Source organism: Malania oleifera, chromosome 4, assembly GCF_029873635.1.
Source record: "Malania oleifera isolate guangnan ecotype guangnan chromosome 4, ASM2987363v1, whole genome shotgun sequence".
Classification (NCBI taxonomy): domain Eukaryota; kingdom Viridiplantae; phylum Streptophyta; class Magnoliopsida; order Santalales; family Ximeniaceae; genus Malania; species Malania oleifera.
In genome coordinates this window covers 96,790,481-96,810,262 of record NC_080420.1, presented here as the reverse complement: position 1 = coordinate 96,810,262, position 19,782 = coordinate 96,790,481, and the positions used below count along the sequence as shown (strand labels likewise).

Genomic DNA, 19,782 nt, shown 5'->3' with positions numbered 1-19,782 from the left:
CCATTTTTTCTTTTCCTTTTCTTGGTATTTTCCAAGTTCCAAGCTGAGCTTAAGGTAAGTTTGGTGTATAGAATGACATTTCATAATTTAGTAGGTGACCAATACCAATTCCATTCACTCCGTTTGAAATTTGAAAAATATCAAGGAAAGAAAAGGAAAATATCAAAAAAATTACGTTTTCATGTTTGGTTATTAAGGAAAGTAAGAGCAAAAAATGAAAAATATATCAAATTCATGAACAAAAGTTTGATTTTACGTAATATTAACATTTAATTTTTCTTCATTTTTAATAAAATTTTATATAAAATAAAAATATAATGAAAAATAAATTTTCTCTTTATTTTTATTTTCTTTTCTTTCCCAAGTAAACTCTTTGATCGAAATGGATCGATTAGTGTTCACAATCGACACAATAATTTCTTCATCAAGGCAAGAAATACAAGATCACTACAAGTAAAATCAAAGCCAGCAAAAGTACTTTCTTCGTTACTATAATTTTTGTTGGAATTGATGTGATCCTAAGAGGGGGGTGAATTGAGTTTTAAAACATTTTTCGCTAATTTAAACAATTTCGCTGATTCACCACAGTTCATATCTCATTCAATATTGAAAACATGTACGTAGAACGATTAAGCTATCAGTGTGTGCATACATATACGTGTGCAGTATCTTATTTAAATCAAATGTGTGTATGCAACTAATTTTGACATTAAATAAACATTCATACACATGTTGAAATTAAGGTGCAGTAATTTAAATAAGATAGAGAGAAATTGACACAAATTTGTTAATAAGGTTTGACCAATACTGCGTACGTCCCCGCCTTGGGCATACCCCCCAAGGATTCCACTACATCTACTCACTTAACCGGATAGAGTAAAAGTCTTTTACATCCTCTCCTTACAGGACAAGAAAAATCTCAACTCAATTATTAAGTTAAGTCGAACTAGTCTCACTTACGAGGCTGAGACTCCCAAATTCAATTTCGGGCTGAACCGAACCGGTCTCATTTACGGGGCCGAGATTCCCCTGTTCAATTAATGGGCTGAACTCAACCAGTACAATAAAAGCATTTTTGTACATATGAAGAAGTATCTAAATACAAATATGGATGTACACATTAAGCTCATAAAAATGTATGCACTCTCTTATGATATGATTTAAGTTCAGTACAGTAAAGGGTGCTTATCTAAAAAATCAATGCACAAATCAAATGTGTATGAAAAAATGAGTATTATGTTCTCCTATAAATATTTTTTCAAATAAAGAACATTTGGAGAATCTAGGAATTTAAACTCAATAAAATATTTGTGCAATAAATAAATTCTCCCAATAATATTTATCATGAAAATAATCAGGAGAAATCAAAGCTATACTCTCAAAAAAAATTTCAAAAATAAAGAATAAGTGAGAGTAAGCATGTAAAAATAAATGGCCAAAAACAAATATACTCTCTTCTAGAGAAATTTTGAAATGAAAGAGTGGAAGAGAGTTGGAGAGTTTTGTGTAAAAATTTGACCCCAAAAGAATTATTTAAACAATAAAAAATATTTTGCGAGAACTTTGATTAATAATAGATTAGAGAAAAATTTGAGTTAATCAAAGTTACTAATCTAAGTTATGGAGGGGGTATTTATAGATTTTCAACAAATCTGACCGTTGAGAGACACGTTCGGTATTTTGAAAAAAGTTTAATTAAAATTTTAATAACATTTTAAAAAGCTTTTAAAAAATTCCAACCCGAGAGCACTGGTCAACCGGACACGAGGTTTGGTTGACCGAGTTTGTGCAAGTTCAGTTGACCGGGCATAAATTAAACTAGAAGTTCGGTCGACCGGTTAAAGAGGTTTCAGGGTGATTTTCCTTTTTAGCGCGGTTCGGTCTACTGAGGACCTTTTGAACTAACTAGCTTGGTCGACCAGAACATTGAGTTCTCACACGTGGGAACTCGGTCGACCAGGTGAAAATGAACTAGGCAAGTTCGGTTGACCGGCTAGTGGTCAAACTGTTGACCTAGTCCCTGTTCGGTCGACTAGGAGGAATTATACTAAAGAGTACAGTCAACCGAATGTGCCTATTTAGTGCATTTCGGTCCTAATTAAGCATGTAATCACCCTATTCAAATAACCATACATATATATATATATATATATATATATATATATATATATATATATATATATATATGCGCATGTGTGAGTGTCCTAGGGTCATTCTAGGTTTTCTTTAGGACACCGAAAAAATCCAACATCGATCAACCGAAGGTCGATCGAAGTTTTTGTAAACTTCGTTTAGTCTCGATTTTGACCCTAAAGCTATTCCAAAAATTTTGTATGATTTTAATCTATTTAGAAAAAAGTTTTTGGTGAGATATGCTAGTCCCTAAGGTTTATCTACAGTTGTTCTGAGGATTTAAACACATTATGCAGATGCATGTATTATTACAGACCAAAGATATAAAAATTAAATACAATTACAAGTAAACACACAGATGTCTCCTTCTTTCTTCTTTGTTTTTTAACTCTATGGAATATGCCAGATATGAACTTTGAGTCGTGTCATGGCTTCCATGTCCTTTTGATCTTATGTGCGACTAGAATTATACATGTTCACGCACTTAAAAGCACGCATAAGACCCGCTTGTGTTTGTCAGCATCAAAACGGAGATCGAACTAAAAAAGCCAATAATTTCTTCACTTGTTACATTATTTTCTTTTCCTTTTCTTTTTGCACGAGCATAGGAGCAAATGCTAGCCTCCCTAGTGGCCTTTGCCCAAAAGCCAAAACCCACCCTAGAAAGGACCACAACTAGAGAAGTCTTTTTATTTAAGGCCTCCAATATACACACCGTTGAGAATTTCACTTATGAGTTTGTCTTGAAAAAATTGAATGGATGATGAGTGCTTATATATATGGCTGGGCCCAAGACCCAATAGGCTTAAACTTTTGGATCAAGTTAGTGCTCACTCATGTGTATTAAGCCCACCCATGGACTCATTCGGTGCTAACAAGTGGTATCAAAGCCGACGGTTTGTGACTTTGGGTGAGTGATATCATAAAAATTGAGACGTGAAGCTAATTCTCCTCATGTGCTAACAGTTGGAGGACCAAGTGTGTGAATGAGGTCATTTTCATTCAAAGGGGAGCAGTTAAAACTCACAAGTAGGGGGAGATTGTTAAGAATTCTACTTGCTTATATACGTGGTTGAACCCAATACCCAATAGGCTTAAACTTTTGGGTCAAGTTAGTGCTCACTCATGTGTGTCAAGCTCACTCATGGACTCCTCCGGTGCTAACATATATAAGAAGCTAGTTGAAATTAAAATTTAGAAAATTGAATTCATTATTAAGGTATAAAAGCCAAGAAAATGGGCTATACTAAATTCAAATCTATTTTGAAATCTTATTATTATCGAATAATAATAAATTAACAAATTCAATTTCATTAGGGAATCATTGAAATCAAATTTACAAAATTCTATTCGGTGGATCAATAGGTCATCGGTCGGGAATTCCCCCCTTAAATCAACTTAAATAATCTAAAATACTGATTTCTTAAATAACAACATTTTAAAAATCTTAAACTATATCATCATAACGAAATAATAATAATAATAATAATAATAATGGAAAAAAATTATAAAATAGATCTTGCTTGCATGTTGCATCAGTCTCTCTTGACTACAAAAAACTTGACCCAAGGAATAAGGTGACGAACCCAAATACTGATTTGGTATGCAAGGCATTTGGAGATCAAGTAACAAATTGACTTAAAGACCCCGAAAAAAAAAAAAAAAAAAAAAAAAAACGTTCATGATTAAAAGCCTTTTGCACGTATTGCTAGCAAATGTATTAGGAATGATTAAAGGGAATTTCACTTTAAATCAACTGGTCATATATTTTTCAATTTTTTCATTAATCACCTGTGATGAATTAAAATTATTTTTCAAATGAAAAGACTGCATCTTCATTCTTCATGTGATTGCATTCACTACCATTATAATAATTTTGAAGTTTATTTACTTCAATTAAGCATGTTAAAACATTATGGAAAACTGAATTGAAATAGAATATTTTTCTTCTGAGTTTGGTTTTTATGTTATGATTTTCAATTTGAATTTTGTTATATATTTTTATAAGATCAGATTTTTTAATTTTAAGGAGAAACTGATATATATATATATATATATATATATATATATATATATATATAAAACTTAAATTTAAATAATTTCCTTACAGTTTAACAATATTTTTCTCAATTTTTAATTAATTAACCTTTTAAACATTACTAATTAATTGAAATGAAAGAGAAAGTAGAGAAATTAGCTTAGTATGGTAATAACTAATAAAATGAGTGCTTGGAGATGTTCTTTGCCCACTATTTGTTTTCTTAGAAAAGGGATGAAAATTGGTTCTTATATTATAAAATTTTCATTTCATGTAAACTCCCAATTACTGCTGTTTGGAATTAATTTTTACTATTCAAGGCTTCGGAAAAAAATTTACTTTTAAGAGTGCTCACACCCACTTCGTTATATTCACTCCATTCTTTGGGATAACAGAGGGAGTACACTGAATTTATTGAATTTGATAGCTTTATTACAAACCCTAACAAAAAATAGACAAAAAAGATAACACTCAAAATGAGGTAATAGTTCAATCTCTATTGATGCAATTGGCCCAATATTCATTTCCTATGGTTAAAAAATGTGGAAGTAACAGAACCATTGCCGCCGTAGATGTAATCAAGATTTGGAGATTCTGCTCTCCTTCCTCACAATCATAAAAATTGGTATGGAGTTCAGTGTTCACCTAAAATGAGTCCTATCATGACTGCATATTTGTTTGCAGAGCCTTTACAGGTTAACATATAAACATCTTCCAATTTTGCCTATCTGCATACAGTAGGGCATCCACCTGAATCCGCCTAAAAACAAAATCATTTGTGCAAATGAGTAATTCAAAGAAAGAGGCAGGTCAAAAAAAAAAAAAATGCCGATAAGCTAGATGGAAATATGATACACAATGAACTTCATTATTGTAGAGATATGATACACAATGAACTTCATTATAGTGGAGAACTTCTCATTGCACCAGTGATCCATGGATGAAAGGAAGCAGCACAGCCTTCTGCAAAGAAATGGCGCAGGCCATAATTGAATTTAACCAATTTCCCCCAGTACCTTACGAGTAGAAAACTAAAGTATCCTCTTCCCTCGTCTTCGACTGTCTAAATCCACTAGCCTTGACGATGAAGGAGCAGGCAAAGGGGTTGACAGACCAATAGACTCTGGGATGTCAAGATTGACTCGCATTGATGGCCCTGCCATGGCGCGTTTGATGTCAACCTCATGCAGTTGCTCAACTTCAAGTCTTACTTTGTCAATCTGCCCAAAATATATAAGAGAAAGCTCCAGTTAGTGCTGGCAGACATGAAAATCAGTTGTGGTATTCCAGGCTGATTCCCATCACAAGACACAGATTAAAATCAAAATGGATGTCCTACTAATTCAATGTGGTGTATGGATGAATGTGCGTCAACAAGCCTCTTTTGCAGCTCATCCACCTTTTTCTTCTGATATTCACTGTTCTCCATTTCATTTCCAAGCTCGCCCAATTCTTGATACAAATCTGCAACAAGAATTGCATAAATTAATCAAACAAATGTTTCGACCAGAGTACAACTTATACCACATTCTTTGGCTTTCTATTTACTGCTCCCCCTTCTGTGTCATATTTCCTATTGTGAATAATAAAGAAATAATTCTTTTTACAAGTGCAATGGCCAGGTAGACAGCTTATCCCCAATTCTTACACAACAAATAGAACAAACCATTTTCGTAACCAACGCCATTTAAACTTAAGAGAATGAAGTAAGTTCACTTTTTCTTTAAATTTTCTTCGTTAGCTTATTTAAAAATTCTAAGCAGGGATTGCTTCAGGGCACAAGACGATGTGGTACACTTCAGAGGCATGAAATACTTGCTCTAACAAATTGAGATATCAATAAACCAAAATGAAGTAATAAAATAAATAGGTGACTATATATCAAGCAAATATTTTTGGTTGTCCCATTGGAGGGGCACAAGATTAGAACAGGTTCTGGTAGAAGGCACTACCTTGCCAAAATTCAGAAAATATGTTTTCCAAAATGAGAGTCCTTGAAGTTAAGATGATATTAAAAAAATGAATAGTGGGAAATCTATAGGACCAGATAAAATATCAATTGAAGTTAGGAAATGTTTAGGAGATAAAAGAATTAATTCGTTAACTAATCTATTCAACACTATCATAAAAACCTAGCAAAAGCCAGAAAAATGGAGGAAGAGTACGTTAGCACCTTTGTACAAACACAAAGGTAATATTCAAAACTGTAATAATTACTGTGGAATTAAAATTACGAGTCATATGATGAAATTATGGGAAAGGGTAGTTGAATATAGAATAAGATTAGAAATGAAGATTTCAGAAAATCAATTTGGTTTTATGTCAGGGAGATCAATAATAGAAGCTATTTATCTTATAAGAAGTTTAATAAAAAGTTTAGGGAAAAGGACTTGCATATAGTTTTTATTGACCTAGAGAAAGCTTATGATAGAGTACTTAAAAAAGTTCTTTGGTGGATATTAGAAAAGAAAGAAGTTTGCAGTAGATATACGGAGGTCATTAAGGATATGTATGATAGAGTAATGACTAACGCTAGGACTGTAAGAGGAGATTCTAGAGAGTTTCCAATCACAATAAGGTTCTACTTTGAGTCATTATTTTTTTACTTTAGTAATTGATGAACTAATTAGGAATATCCAAAATGAGATCTCTTGGCGTATACTGTTTGCTGATGATATCATGTTGATTAATGATAGTAGAAGCGGAGTGGAATCTAAGCTACTACTTTGAAATAAGATATATGAAATGCAATTTCAATAATGTAAGGAGTAGTTATAGAGATAAGTTTAATAACACTGATAGATTTAGATATCTTGGATCTATAATGCAAGTTGAACAAAAAATTGAAGATGTAGTATATTGAATTAAGACAAGCTGGTTAAAACCCCCACAAAATACAGCTTAATAAGACCTAAATAGGATGACATCAATGGCCATATGACATATGATGCTACAGAAGATACTCCCATAGGATCCTTAATAAACTATGAATGAGTTATTCCAATTTTCTTTTATCATGCAATATGATTTTTTGAACCACTGTCCACATTTGCATTAGTCAAGCTTGGGTACACACACAGACTCACTAGGTGTGCCATTGGACTGCCATTTTACTATGAACTACGCAAGTATTTCAAGATTTAGTGAAATATAGAGAACATTAGGAAGAAAGGTTGAGAAATTTCACAAACCCAACCACTATTCAAACCAAACTGGAGTATCATATTCAAGTGCACCCTTTGAGCTTCTGCAGCATGATACTACATTGATTTCCACATATAATAAATGAACAAGGTTGCAGGTGATCAATTATACCTGTCAAAGTTGACAGTACCGAGATCTGGCTTGGAATATCATAGAGCTTCTTTGCCAATGTAAGGGAGGATCTCAAGATCTCTCTAGCCTGTCCTGTATCATGGAGGGCAACTGCCAAACTCCCTAGGATTGTTAAATATTGGGAAACAAGCTGAAGATTACCCAAATTATTATGCGTGATCTGCAATCCTGTGGCTAGTCGAATTCTGCATTGAAGTTGATATTTCAGAGAGAGAGAGACATTGAGGTTTTATCTATTATTTGCAAAGAAGAGAATATTAATATAATACTATTCAGGTGATCTCCAAAGATCCTAACACCTCTTCTTTTTTCCTTTTTCTTGTAGTGGTTTTTTGGAGGGTATTGGAGACCCACTCTAAGAAAGTAAAAATTGTCATAATTTTTCAAAAGTTGCAAAGCACTGCTGCTTCTGTTCCTGTTCGAGACATTGTGCACCCACAACTCCCATGTACCTGTAAATCCAAACTTATATTTTGATGGATTGCCATTAACTTCAAAGTTTGTACATAGTTGAAAGTCCATTTGAGATAATAAAGTTTGTTTCAGTCATCCACAGTATTTGAACATTTAAACACATCTGTCATCACATGGAACAAACACCTCCCACCCGCCAAAAAATAATAATATTAAAATAAATAATTAAAACAAGAAGCAATCTGATTAAAAAAGTAAACTCCAGAACTTCCACACCAAATAACTAAAAAAAAAGTAAACAAAACAAAGAAAAATGAGAATCATTAATCTCTACCTTGCATCTTGTAGATTCTGCTGCTTCATCAACAAAAGGCCATAAGCAAACAGGACACAGGTTTTCTCTCGCACTCCCACAAATGAATCCACCATTTTGAATATTGGCCCAATTAAATCAAGTGCCTGACATAATTGCTTTTGTTTATAATAAAATCTTAACAAAGTAAATAATTACTAATGAATACCAACAAAACAACTTTTGTATTTACAAGAACATCACCTGTGCGGATGATTCAGCATCACCAATGCTGATGTAAGAGACAGCAGCATAAACTTGGCACATACATTGCATTGATTTGCTTTCTGTTAACTAAAAACAGGTAATTTAACTTAGGAAGGAGGGCGCAAATGAATGAATCAAGTGATTGAAAACAGATTTACAATAAAATAACCCTGAGTCATCCAGAATCCAGACCATATAGTCAATCCTGGATGCTGGCAAAAAGATGTCCAGCAAGTTGAGCAACCAGGAAAACTCAACTGCCTCCCAATAATTGAGATTTTTGCAAGAAATAATGAAAGAAACAGAAAGCAAAAATATCCTCCTAAATCACGAAAAAAATGAAAAGCAAGAAAAAGAAAAACCAGTAAATCAGCATAAGTGAAAGAAAATAAAATAAAATAAAAATCCCCATAAATTTCCCTAAAAATGGATATAAGAGCCATCACGGATTTTATACTTAATGGAAGAAATCTAAAAAAGTAAATCTCCAAAGACTCTCATTAGTGGTTCTTATAACAATATAAACATCCCAACCATTTTCTGCAGAGCATATTTGATTTTAATAACTCTATACCAAAGGGAATCAATTTGTTGGAAACTATCGTGACCATTTACCCATTAAATCAATGTTTTTATAGACCAAATTACCAAGATCAAGTTTCACTCATGCTGAGACTAACGCACAGCCTCCCAACCAACTAAACGATCCTTCTTTTCCCCAGTAAACGATCCTTCTTTTCCCCAGTAGGGAACCAAAGTAAATCCCTTCTAATCTTGTATTACCTGCCACCCCAACAAGATTCCTGACTAAGGAGGTGCTTATGTTGCACTTAATAGCGCCTCTAAATAGAGGCTAGGCTCTTAAGGGTCTAAAATATTAAGTGAACCTGATTAACACCACTCATATAACCAATTTTGTAGCTCATTTTTCTTCTGCAACGTCTTCTTCTACGCTCCCACTCCTATACTCAACTTTGATAAATTTGCCCCTTTTCTATTGCAATGTCTTCTTCTCCACTCCTTTCTCTCTTCTCCAATCCCAATAAAATTCTTTTCCATTTTTCTCCTTTTTCCCCCCGGCTTTTCCATTCTATTCTATTCTCCCATTTCGCTCCAGCAAGAAATCAATGATTGACGTTGAGGACGAATGGATAGTGAAAAGTACTAAGTGATAGCCCCAAGGTTTCACCGGCCAAATTTTGATGATAATAAACTATGTATTACTAATTACTTTAAAACTGAGTTGTGCTAAACAGGGATTAAGACTTCAAGATGAAACTTTAGAGAGAGCTTGAAGAACATTTCAAGGCTTTATTTATGTTGTATTCGCAGCGTTTAGGCTCCATAAAAATATCTTGGAATGGCACAAAAGATAAAATAACAAAACAAGATAAAATGGGAGTATGTTCCGACACTTTGCCTAGAATGGTCAACCGAATAACCAAACAGTGGAACTTTCAATCGATCTCTTGGATGGATTGACTGATCCTCCTTTTCAGACACATCAACTGTCATTTCAGAACTGCAATGGCTAGTGATAGGTCGCCAGTCTTTTTGATAGTGGATTGGTCACAAAGACAGTCTAATGGGCAAATTCAATTTTTTTTTTAAACTGTGAAACCTATACATATGCACTCTAAATCCCAGTGACCAGTAACGAAGACATTAGTCATCATTTTCTGAAGCTCTTAAACTCTCTTTTTCTCATCTAAATTGACATTTTCTCATCTTCACTCGAGAGGAATCTTCAAAAACTCTGGTGTCATTCTATTGATACTTCTCTTGTGAGTTTTTTATACGATCTTTGTTCTTCATTTGTGAAACCAGGTTTTCGTTGTAAATTTTAAATTCTTGTTGTGTGTATTTGGTGTCCTTGTCGCTGCGGAAGCAGGGAGATTTGTACAATTTTTTGTATAAATCTCAAGGAGTTGAAACCTTGAAAGAATGGACATAGGCTCCTAGGAAGTGGAACTCGCTCACCCTCAAACCTCAATCTCATTATTGCGTTATAAATTGTGCTATTGCTTGATTTGCTTGCTTATCTTTAAATAGATCATTTTAGTATTAATTTTTAAACTAAGTGCATTCACCCCCTCGTGTTGTCATTCGGGACAACACTAGGATCTAAACCCACTACGATAAGAGAGACATAGCTTTCTGTCCAAACCTCACAAAAGCTTATACTCACTTTTGGAGCTGGTGGACTTTTTGTCATCGTGTTCTCCGACATTCTCTATTTTCAATAATCTCGACCCATCTAAGATAAATTTTTCAATGGCTCCAAAACACAAGTCATTTTTTCTCCTTAAAGTAAATTTTTTAATGGCTCCAAAACACAAGTTGTATTTTCTCCTCAAAGCTATTTCCAACAGCCCTTCTGAGAACGACTTACATTTGGGTTGTGAAGCTAGGTTCTTGGCCTTCGATGCTCCGGGTTTGATGACTAGGGAAGGTGGGGTTTTGAGTGAGTTCACCACCTTGAGCTCAAATGGCAAACTTGGAGCTCTAGATTTAATATTTAATAATATTTTTACTTTTAAAGCTTTTATATGAAAGACAATATTTTTTAACCAATACTTTTATGCTTTATATATACAACAACAACAAAACCAAGCCTTAAGTCCCACTAGGTGGGGTCAGCTATATGAATCCTTTTCCGCCAATTTATGCGATCATGGACCATTTCTTTTGACAGATTCAGTGATATTAAATCCTTACTCACTATCTCCTCCCAAGTTATTTCAGGTCTACCCCTACCCCTTCTACTGCCCTCCACAGTAACTAACTCACTCTTTTTCACTAGTGCACTATGTGGCCTATGTTGCAAGTGTCCATACCATCTGAGTCGTCCCTCCCTTATCTTATCCTCTATAAGAGCTATACCTAACTTACTTCGAATATGTTCATTCCTCAATGTTATACCACTCATCCATTTAAGCATTCTCATTTCGGAAACTATTACTTTTTAGATATTATGTTTCTTCATCACCCAACATTCTGATCCATAAAGCATAGCTGGTCTTATAGCTATCCTATAAAACTTCTCTTTCAATTTTAAGGGTATTCTACGATCACAGAGCACACTTGAAGCACTTCTCCATTTTACGCAACCTGCTTTAACTCTATGCATTACATCATCTTCAAATTCTCCTTCAACTTGCATAATAGATCCAAGGTATCGAAATCTACAAGTGTTATTTATTTCTTCATCATCAAGTTTAACTTTGTCTCCAATATTCCTCCCATCATTACTAAAATTACATTTCATATATTCTGTCTTATTTCTACTTATCCTAAAGGCTTTAGATTCCAAAACTTCTCTCCATAATTCTAACTCAGCCTCTACTCCATCCCTAGTTTCATCAATTAATACAATATCATCTTCAAACAACATACACCATGGAACCTCCTTTTGAATACTCTTAGTCAATTGGTCCATCACTAAAGCAAAAAGAAAAGGACTCAAAGCAGATCCTTGATGTACACCTATGGTGATTGGAAATTCTCTAGTTTCTCCATCTATAGTCCTTATACTAGTCATTATTCCATCGTACATATCCTCAATGACATCAGTACACCTACTACATACACCCTTTTTTTGTCTAAAACCCACCATAGAACTTCCCTAGGTATCCTATTATATGTTTTCTCAAAGTCAATAAATACTTTTATGCTTTATATATGAGAGGCATTATTTTTTTTATAATAAAAAAAATATTTTGGTTTCATAAAATGCTTCTTATTTTTTAACAAATAGTTTTGCTCTTGATAGTCTAGTTCTTATTTTTTAACAAATAGATTTGCTCATGATAGTTTAGAGGATTAAAACAGAAAAACACATAATTACCAAACATCTGAAATACTTCAACATTCGGATTTTAAGAATGGTACTAGTGAACTTCAGAACTCTAGCTCAGAAATTAAAAATTGCATTTTGTATTCAGCACTCAATGCTTAATTTTATCATACACCCCCTAAGAAAAACAAATAGAGAGGAGTGGAGGACATAGAAGGTAAAATTTAAATAAAAAAAAAAAAAAAAAAAGACAAATGAAAACAAAGCACCCTTCCAACTATCAAGCTGCTTAGAAACTTTAGCAACCTCGGAATCCCAAAAAAGTCCAAGAGCTAGCTTTACCCCTGAAGGAAGTGCTATATAAGTCAAGGATCACTGCAAAAAGCGACACCCTGAAATACAAAGGCCAACTTTTGTAATGCTAAAGGAACTCATATTAATTGCAGCAATACCATTATTACACATGTCAATCCTTAGGCCAAAAATCCCCCAAAAACCTGGAGAATGGGAATATTATTAATGGACTGTCCATAATCAATTCAAGAATCAAATACCAATTGATAACAGAAAGACAGGTCCAAGACCAAAGAGACAAAACCATAGCACAAAAATTTAATTCCAATCCCAAAATTGAGTAAATCCAAAATAAATACGAAAATTCAAGAATCTAGTTTCCAAAATTAAAGCATTTTTGAAAATTGGGATTTTCTAAATTGCCTAAATTATAAATAGCACTTCCTGCCAAACCCTCTCTCCATGGTTTACTGCCAACAATACGAACACTTTCAATCTTGCCAAAGCGCAACATATGTTCTAAATAAAGAGTATTAATCAATAATTTAAATCACATACCTTTGCTGCTTCAATATAGTGAAAAGCTGCTTCACTAAAACAGCCAACAGAATGAGCATACTGCCCTCTAAGCATCTCAATAATGCATTCACAAGCCTGTAAAATTGTTGGAAAGCGAATGTACCAATTTCTCATCAGCACCAAAGCCTGCAAGATCATGTTTATTGATTTTACTTTATAAACTATGTATTTATTAATAAAAAAAAAGAAAAAGAAAAAAGCTTCTTAAGACAAAAAAAGTCAAGCAGAAGGAAAGAAGAATCCCACTCCACGTCCCACTTTTTTCAATTTGGATGTGTAAGATGGTAATCGAACACAAGGCCAAAATCTAGTTAGATTCTAACAGCAGTCCAATCAATCAAAGTTTAATTGGTCAACTACCATAACAAATAGTTTCTAAGTTGCAATTACCTGAATGGCTTGAACATCCATAGAAAAAAAAAAGAAAAAAAAAGAAGAAAAAAAAGCACTACAATGTATGTTGACTCTACGAGTCCAATCCAGTTTTGATAATAACAAATCACTTGGTATTTGATCCGTGCATTGAGATTGTGAACAGGAACTATATTAAGCATGCACGGAAGGACAACAAGTAATGGGAGCCACAAAGAATAAAGCATACATATCTGGGCAAAATTCATGGAACTCAAAGAGTACAAGAATGAAAATGCAAGCAACAAGTTCAAGAACGTCATAGGAATGGGTACTTAGATCTCATGTATTTTACATTTTCATATGATTTAATTTAAGGCTCAAATCATAAACTAGAATGACCTTAGGACTCATGCATCTCATGAACATTATTAAGAGACTTTCATGGACTTAAAAATATTTTTAAAACCCCGGAAAATATTTTTATAAAAGGGCCAAGAAAGAGTGCAAAACAGTTTTTCAAAATATAAAGAAAAAATTTAGGAAATAGAAATTTCAGTAGACCGAAGTCAATGGTCAGTCACCTGAAGTTGCCACTTCAGAAGACCGAAGTTAACCTCAGTCGTCTGAAGAATTTCTTCAGAAGACCAAAGATTAAGTTCAATCGCCTTAACAATTAATGGTGAAACACAGAACCTGGTAGAAGCATCTCAGAAGACTGAACTCGGACTTCAGTTGTCTGAACCCGACACTTCAGTCGTCTGAATCTCAAACTTCAGTCGTCTAACCCTGTGTCCAGGTTAATTTTTTGAAGTTCTAACGAAATTCAGTAGTTTGGGCTTTTAACTTTAGTCGTCTGAACTTTCGGGAAAGTTTAAAAAATCTAATTTTTAATGAGAGAACTCACGAGCTAATCTTTGATCCAACAGTTGAGATTTATCCTAAGGGCAAAATACCTATTTATACACCATTTAAACCCTAATGTTGAAGCTAAGACTTTTGGAAGAGAAGAGAACAAACCTATTGCATACAATTGAAGAGATTGCACGTTTAGCACAACTTTGAACACATTGCTAAAACCATTGCCTGTGATTTCAAAGTTCTTACATCGAATCTAAGCTAAGACTATCTTGTTTTTCAAAAAGCAATCTAGCTATAATTGTGGAATCATTTTGGTATTGAGGTTTGGTAAATCGATCTACATGTTGATATTTCTTCTCATAGAGTTCTTCATATAAATTGATTTGCTTGATTGATATATATTTTTCATAGGACTTCTCATTTCAAAATCTATTGTTGCAATAAGCTGAGTGATTGATAGTGATTATACTTTCATATAGATTATTTAGAAAATATCACTACTTGATAAAGGGTTTTGTTATTGATTAAATAATTTTGATTCAAGTGTGTATTCAGCTAAAGGATCTACATCTTAGATATATTAAAACACTTGATTAAATATCCTTGATGTTCATAAATATTTATTTTATTGAGGGATATTTTCTTTGGAAAATTTTATATTTAGTTTTTGATCTTTGGAAATCATATTATACATATATATAGATTTGTATATTACAAGGATCGTGTTGTGATTGAATATTTGAAAGAAAGCTTTGTAATTTTGATTGATATAATATTCAAGATAAAGCTTTTGATAAGTTCACATTAGATATTCATGCATTTTCGCAAAGTGAACTAGAACCCAAATTTTCTGTAAAGTTTTTAATTATATCATTACTTGAGAGTTTTGGTAAAAAGGGAAATTGTATGTTGAAGCATATCATTCATAAAACGTTTGTATCGTTTCATACATTCTGAGTTTCAAGTTTCATCATATAATTATGTATTAGGAATTTCAATTGTACTCACCAACTTTGTTAGAAACAACATTGAGTGTTTTACAGATATTTGATATTTGATTGTAATCACGGTTCGGGTTGTGAACTAGGTTTGAGGAGAGAGTTGTATCTCTTGTAAGCAGCGGATTAGGAGGAAGTTGTACCAATGGATGTAAGGGAAGCTTCGTCCCAATTTAAGGAGCAAGGATTATAGTAGAATTCTTGAGTGGGTTGCTTAAGGTGAGGACGTAGGCCGGGTTGGCTAAACCTCATAAAATCGCATTTGCCTTCTCTCTTCCCTTGTCTTTTTAATTTCCGCAACGCATTTCATTACTTGCATTTCATATGTGTTTGTTGAATAATTCACACGATCTTGATAAGTAATTGGTTAAATAAAGCATAAGGACTAAATGGTAAATAAGTTCCAAAGAATTTTTAAAATATCCAATTCACCCCCCTTCTTGGGATTACACCTAAATCAGCATTTGGTACCAAAGCAGGTTTACATAGACTTAATAGTTCATTTGTAAAAAGATCACATGACACATATTGGTGTAACTCCATTCGGTGAGGGGCACTCATCTACTAGACCACCAATTTTCTGTGGTGTAAATTACACTTATTGGAAACGTAGGATGATCATATACTTGTTAAACGTAGATTGGAAGGTATGGAAAATGGTTACTAAGGGAAATCATGTTCCCATGAAAGTAATTGATAAGGTAAATGTACCTAAATCTGAAGATGAATATACAGAGGAGGATTGGAAATCAGTGCAAATAAATGCTACTGTGATGAACTTGCTTTTCTGTGCAGTAGATGTAAATGAATTTAATAGGGTAATGACATGTAACTTTACTAAAGAAATTTGGGAAAAATTAGAAGTTACATATGAAGGCACTAAGGAAATAAAAATAGTAGGATAGACATGCTCACCAGTGAATATGAAGCATTTAGAATGACTGCTGATGAATCTATTCAATCCATGTACACTAGATTCACACACATCACAAATTCTTTAAATGCTCTTGGAAAAATTTACCCTACTTATGAGTTAATCAGGAAAATACTCAGAGAATTACCTCTAGTTTGGGAAGCGAAAGCTACAGCAATAGCAAAAAGGAGAAATCTCAAGGAGATGTCAGTTAACAAACTCATTGGATTACTCATCACCTATGAGCTGGCAATAAATGAGAGGAAGAATGAGTAAAGCAAAGCAAAGAAAGCCACAACACTTGAGGCATCGTCAAACAACTCTAGTGAAGAAAGTGATTTAAAATCAGATGATGACATGACCTTGCTAACAAAAATCCACCAACATGCTACAACTGTAGAGAGGTTGGACACATCAAGCCTGAGTGTCCCAAACTAGTGAAAGCCTTAAAGAAAAAGAAGAAGGCGCTAAAAGTCGGTTGGGGTACGCACAACACAAGCTGTTTAGAATCTGAATCTAGTGATGACGAGATTGTCAATCTGTGTCTAATGGCACATGATGACCTTGTGGTACAATCATCATTTTCATCATCTTCTTATTATTCAAGTGATTCTGAAAATGAGAATGACATGCTTTCATATGATGAATTGAAACAAGAATACTTGTACTCTATTAAAATGCTTGAGAAGAAAACTAAGAAAATTTCTGATTTGAAAAATAAAGTCAAAGAACTTTCAAATTTAGTTGAACGTCAAAATAAATCTCATGCATCTCTCATGAAAGACAAAGAATTGAAAATTGAGGAGTTAGAAAAGAACTTGAAAGACAAAGCTGAAATTATTTGTAAATTTACTGAAGGACAAAATAATTTTGAAAAACTCCTAGGAGCTCAAAGAAATTCCCTAGAAAAGAAAGGACTTGGTTTTAATGGGAAGGAAAATCTAAAGAGGCATCTTTACATGGGATATTTTGTAAGAGAGTCAAAATCATATGTTCCAAATAAGGATTATCATAGAAATATTACATGTTTTAAATGTAAGAGGTTGAGTCACATAAAATTTGACTGTCCTTTTAAAAATAAAGATATCAAAATTAAGAAAGTATGGAAGGTCAAAGGAGAATCTAGTACTAACCCCCATAGACCCAAGAATATCTAGGTACCAAAGCTTATCTGATTGTGTCTTGCAGATATGCTTAAGATCATCCTCCTTAAAAGAAAGATGGTATATGGATAGCGGATGTTCACGTCACATGACCAGGGATAAAGCGAAGTTCACATCCATCACACCCAAGGATGAAGAATTTGTCACTTTTGGAGATAATGCTAAGGGAAGGATCACAGGTGTAGGTAAAGTTGGTAATAATTCATCACTAATTATAGATGATGTTTTACTGGTTGATGGTTTAAAGCATAACTTATTGAGTATAAGCCAACTATGTGATAAAGGTTACAAAGTGTCTTTTGAACATGACAAGTGCATTGTTGAACACAAAACTGATAATAAGATATTGTTCACTGCTGAGCGTCATGAAAACGTATATACCACAAGTTTTGATAACTTAACCTCACAGAGTGTGACATGCTTCTCTGCTACGAATGAAATTTGTTGGATTTGGACTTAGGAGACTAGTACACGCAAACATAGACTTAATATCTAAACTAGTTAAGGGAGACTTAATTAAGGGACTGCCTAAGACAAAATTCGTCAAAGATAAAATTTGTGAGGCTTATCAACTAGGAAAACAAGCAAGAACAAGCTTTAAGAAGAAAAAATAATGTCCACTACTAGGCCACTTCAAATGCTACACTTAGATTTATTTGGTCCAAAGCCAATTCAGAGTTTAGGAGGAAAATCATACGCATTCGTCATAGTTGATGATTTTGCAAGATATACATTGGTACTATTCTTAGGTCACAAAGATGAAGCATGTGAACAATTCATAAACCTGTGCAAGAAAATCCAAAATGAAAAGGGATATACTATCACTAAAATCCGAAGTGATAAGGGTAGAGAATTTAAAAATCAAAGCATGGAAGACTACTGCAATTCATTAGGAATAGCTCCTAATTTTTCGACCCCTAGAACACTACAACAAAATGGTGTAGTTGAAAGGAAAAATAGGTCTATACAAGAAATGACCGGAACTATGCTTAACGAACATAAACTACCTAAGTACTTCTGGGCTAAGGCAGTAAATACTGCCTGCTATGTTCTAAATAGAATTTTGATTAGACCGCCACTTAATAAGACTCCGTACGAATTATGGAATGACCATAAACCAAACATATCATATTTTCACATCTTTGGCTATAAATGTTTTCTGCTTAGAGACAATGAACATTTAGGAAAATTTGATGTGAAATCAAATGAAGATATCTTCCTAGGGTATGCCTTAGACAGTAAAGCCTATAAAGTATATAACAAACAAACATTGACGGTTATAGAATCTATTCATGTAGTGTTCGATGAGTCAAATCCCTTCTCCAAAAGAACTGATGAAGATGAAATTGAGATAAACAAGGAACTTGCGAAACTATCCATTGAGAATGATTCAGAAAAGAAAAATGAAATTAAAGAACCATCCACTGAAACTAATCAAATTGAAAATGAGATTAATGAACCACCTAGAGAATGGAAGTACATAAAGAATCATCCCATTGATCAAATAATAGGTGAACCATTACGTGGAGTAGCCACACGATCCTCACTTAGGAATATGATTAGTCATTTTGCTTTTCTATCTCAAGAAGAACCTAGGAATGTGAGAGAAGCAATTGAGGATAAATCGTGGGTGTTGTCCATGCAAGAAGAGTTAAATAAGTTTGAGAGAAACAAAGTATGGACATTAGTTCCTAGACCTGAGGATAAGACAATCATTGGAACAAAATGGATATATAAGAACAAGAAAGATGAACATGGGATAGTTGTTAAAAATAAAACTAGACTAGTAACTCAGGGATATATCTAGGACAAAGGAATAGATTTTGAAGAAACCTTTGCACCTGTAGCTAGAATGGAAATCATTCAAATGCTTTTAGCCTGTGCAGCCTTTAAGGATTTCAAGCTATATCAAATGGATGTCAAGAGCGCATTTTTAAATGACTACATAAATGAAGAGGTATATGTAGAACAACCCCCAGGTTTTGAAAACCATAAGAATCCAGATCACGTGTATAGACTGACAAAAGCCTTGTACGATTTAAAGTAAGCTCCTAGAGCTTGGTATGAAAGACTAAGCGGTTTTCTACTAGAAAATAGATTTATCAGAGGAAAGATAGATACAACTCTGTTCATAAAGTCTAAGAAAGATGACTTGCTCCTAGTTCGAGTATATGTAGATGATATCATATTTGGAGCTACAAATAAAGAATTGTGTAATGAATTTGCTAGTACTATGCAGAATGAATTTGAAATGAGCACGATGGGAGAACTAAATTTCTTCCTAGGACTTCAGATCAAACAAGCAAAACATGAAATATTTATAAATCAATCGAAGTATATTAGAGAT

General features: G+C 33.6%; 1 protein-coding gene across 8 annotated transcripts in view; it reads right to left on the bottom strand.

Moving 5' to 3' along the window:
• Window positions 1-4,553: 4,553 nt before the first annotated feature.
• Window positions 4,554-19,782, bottom strand: part of LOC131153348 (sister chromatid cohesion protein SCC4) — a 79,073-nt gene continuing 63,844 nt past the window's right edge. For 6 of the 8 annotated variants that reach the window (XM_058105602.1, XM_058105604.1, XM_058105601.1 and 3 more), the window contains 6 exons: window positions 13,129-13,275; window positions 8,478-8,567; window positions 8,256-8,380; window positions 7,487-7,692; window positions 5,511-5,635; window positions 4,554-5,391 (listed from right to left, as the gene is read on the bottom strand). In XM_058105602.1, the coding sequence (XP_057961585.1) occupies window positions 5,203-5,391; window positions 5,511-5,635; window positions 7,487-7,692; window positions 8,256-8,380; window positions 8,478-8,567; window positions 13,129-13,275 (882 nt within the window). In that variant the 3' untranslated portion in view covers window positions 4,554-5,202. The remainder of the gene's footprint in view (window positions 5,392-5,510; window positions 5,636-7,486; window positions 7,693-8,255; window positions 8,381-8,477; window positions 8,568-13,128; window positions 13,276-19,782) is intronic. The other 2 variants (XM_058105603.1, XM_058105598.1) reach the window with 1 other exon arrangement.